Source organism: Teleopsis dalmanni, unplaced genomic scaffold (genome assembly GCF_002237135.1).
Source record: "Teleopsis dalmanni isolate 2A unplaced genomic scaffold, ASM223713v2 unscaffolded_contig_3441, whole genome shotgun sequence".
In the NCBI taxonomy this organism is placed as follows: Eukaryota; Metazoa; Arthropoda; class Insecta; order Diptera; family Diopsidae; genus Teleopsis; species Teleopsis dalmanni.
Window position 1 is genome coordinate 2,109 of NW_024034823.1, and position 1,504 is coordinate 3,612.

At 35.6% G+C, this 1,504-nt stretch overlaps 1 protein-coding gene across 1 annotated transcript; it reads right to left on the bottom strand.

The window, feature by feature from the left end:
* Positions 1 to 260: 260 nt before the first annotated feature.
* Positions 261 to 1,186, bottom strand: LOC119665077 (protein bunched, class 2/F/G isoform-like; the record flags this gene model as incomplete). The annotated part of the gene is made up of 1 exon (XM_038074398.1): positions 261 to 1,186. A coding segment is annotated over exon 1 (926 nt), but the record flags the coding sequence as incomplete, so codon positions are not given.
* Between the last annotated feature and the right edge of the window lie 318 nt (positions 1,187 to 1,504).

Below are 1,504 nucleotides of genomic sequence, written 5' to 3' on the forward strand. Positions count from 1 at the left end.
GACATTTAAAATCTACAATATTTATGACTGCTAATGATTGATATTAAACATGAACACGAAACATAAATTTATGAATTGAACAAAGTTTTAAAAAAAATTTTAATAGAAACGCATTCATTGGAACGAACAAAATTTTAACAACATCCAGTAACTCATTTACGAACGAAACGAAACGGAACGAAACGAAACGAAACGATTCAAAACGTGATCAATTTTATAGCACACGAAGCACGATGCAGTCAAACAAAACTAAGTCTGACCTGTTTTGGGAGGATGTTGGCGAAGCAGCAGTAGGAATGACTGCTGTTGCACCCTCTAGCGGCTGCTTTTGCATCATAGGGCTGGTGTGCTGTGAATGTTGAGCCGATATCAGTTGTGGCTGTTGTTGTTGTTGTTGTTGTTGATGATGATGTTGTGATGACAGTGTTAAACGATTTATCGACGTTCCATAAGCAGGATCATAGCTGCATGCAACATTTGTAGCTGTTGGCAGACTAGCAGCTGATGGAGACTTGCCATCAGGTGAACCATTATAATATTGCGGCACCGATGCATACTGATGTGTGCCAGTACCAGTAGGACTTGCACTAAACGCTATATTTGTTGGCGAAAGAGTTCTGTTGGAGATAGACATATTGCCCATGTTAACACTAGCACCATAGCAAATGCTACCAGAAGTTGGATATTGCTGTGGACTATTACCCGCATTCGCATTCATTGGTATCGGAATGGCACGACTTTGGTTAGCTGTAGCATAAATTGTAGGCGAAAACTGATCAATGGCTTCGTCATCTTCATCATTATCTTTCACATTTTCCTCATTACCAATCGCAAATCCAACAGAACCTTCTCGTTGAAAATCATCTATTGGCAACATATAACGTTCATCTCCAAGTGCAATTTTCGTAAATATATTTGTATCGGATCGTGGTTCCGGCGCTTGTACGGGCCAAGTGCTAAAATTTTCTGATTGCGAATTAAGCATGCCTGATAGTTGCAAGCTGCCCACTAGTCTATTTTCATCGTTATGTGGTAAATTCAGTATGGAAGTAATTGTCGTCGATATGTGTGGTGTGCTGAAGGCGCGTTTACGGTTGGCACCCGCTGTTATAGCTTGGGAAAGGCTCGAAACGCTTTTTTTGTAGCGGGGTATTTTGTGGTCAATGGTGAATTTGTTGAATTTCATTTCAATCAATTTTGTTTAAAAAGTCGAAAAAATAAAATAAAATAGAAAAAAATTCACCAATTAGAAAATAAATAATTTATTATATTATTTAATTTTTTTTATAAACATAATACAAACAAGGTTCAGTTTTATTTTTTAGGGTTATGTATTTAGGTGAGATGTATTTTTATCAATCCATATTGTTGGGAATTGTAGACTTAACTCAATTAAACAAGCCTACATACTTTTACATAATATAATTAATTTTATAAAGTATGTAAATATAATAAGTGTACAACTATTTTACTTAATTACTTTAAATCAAAGAACAATTGTTTA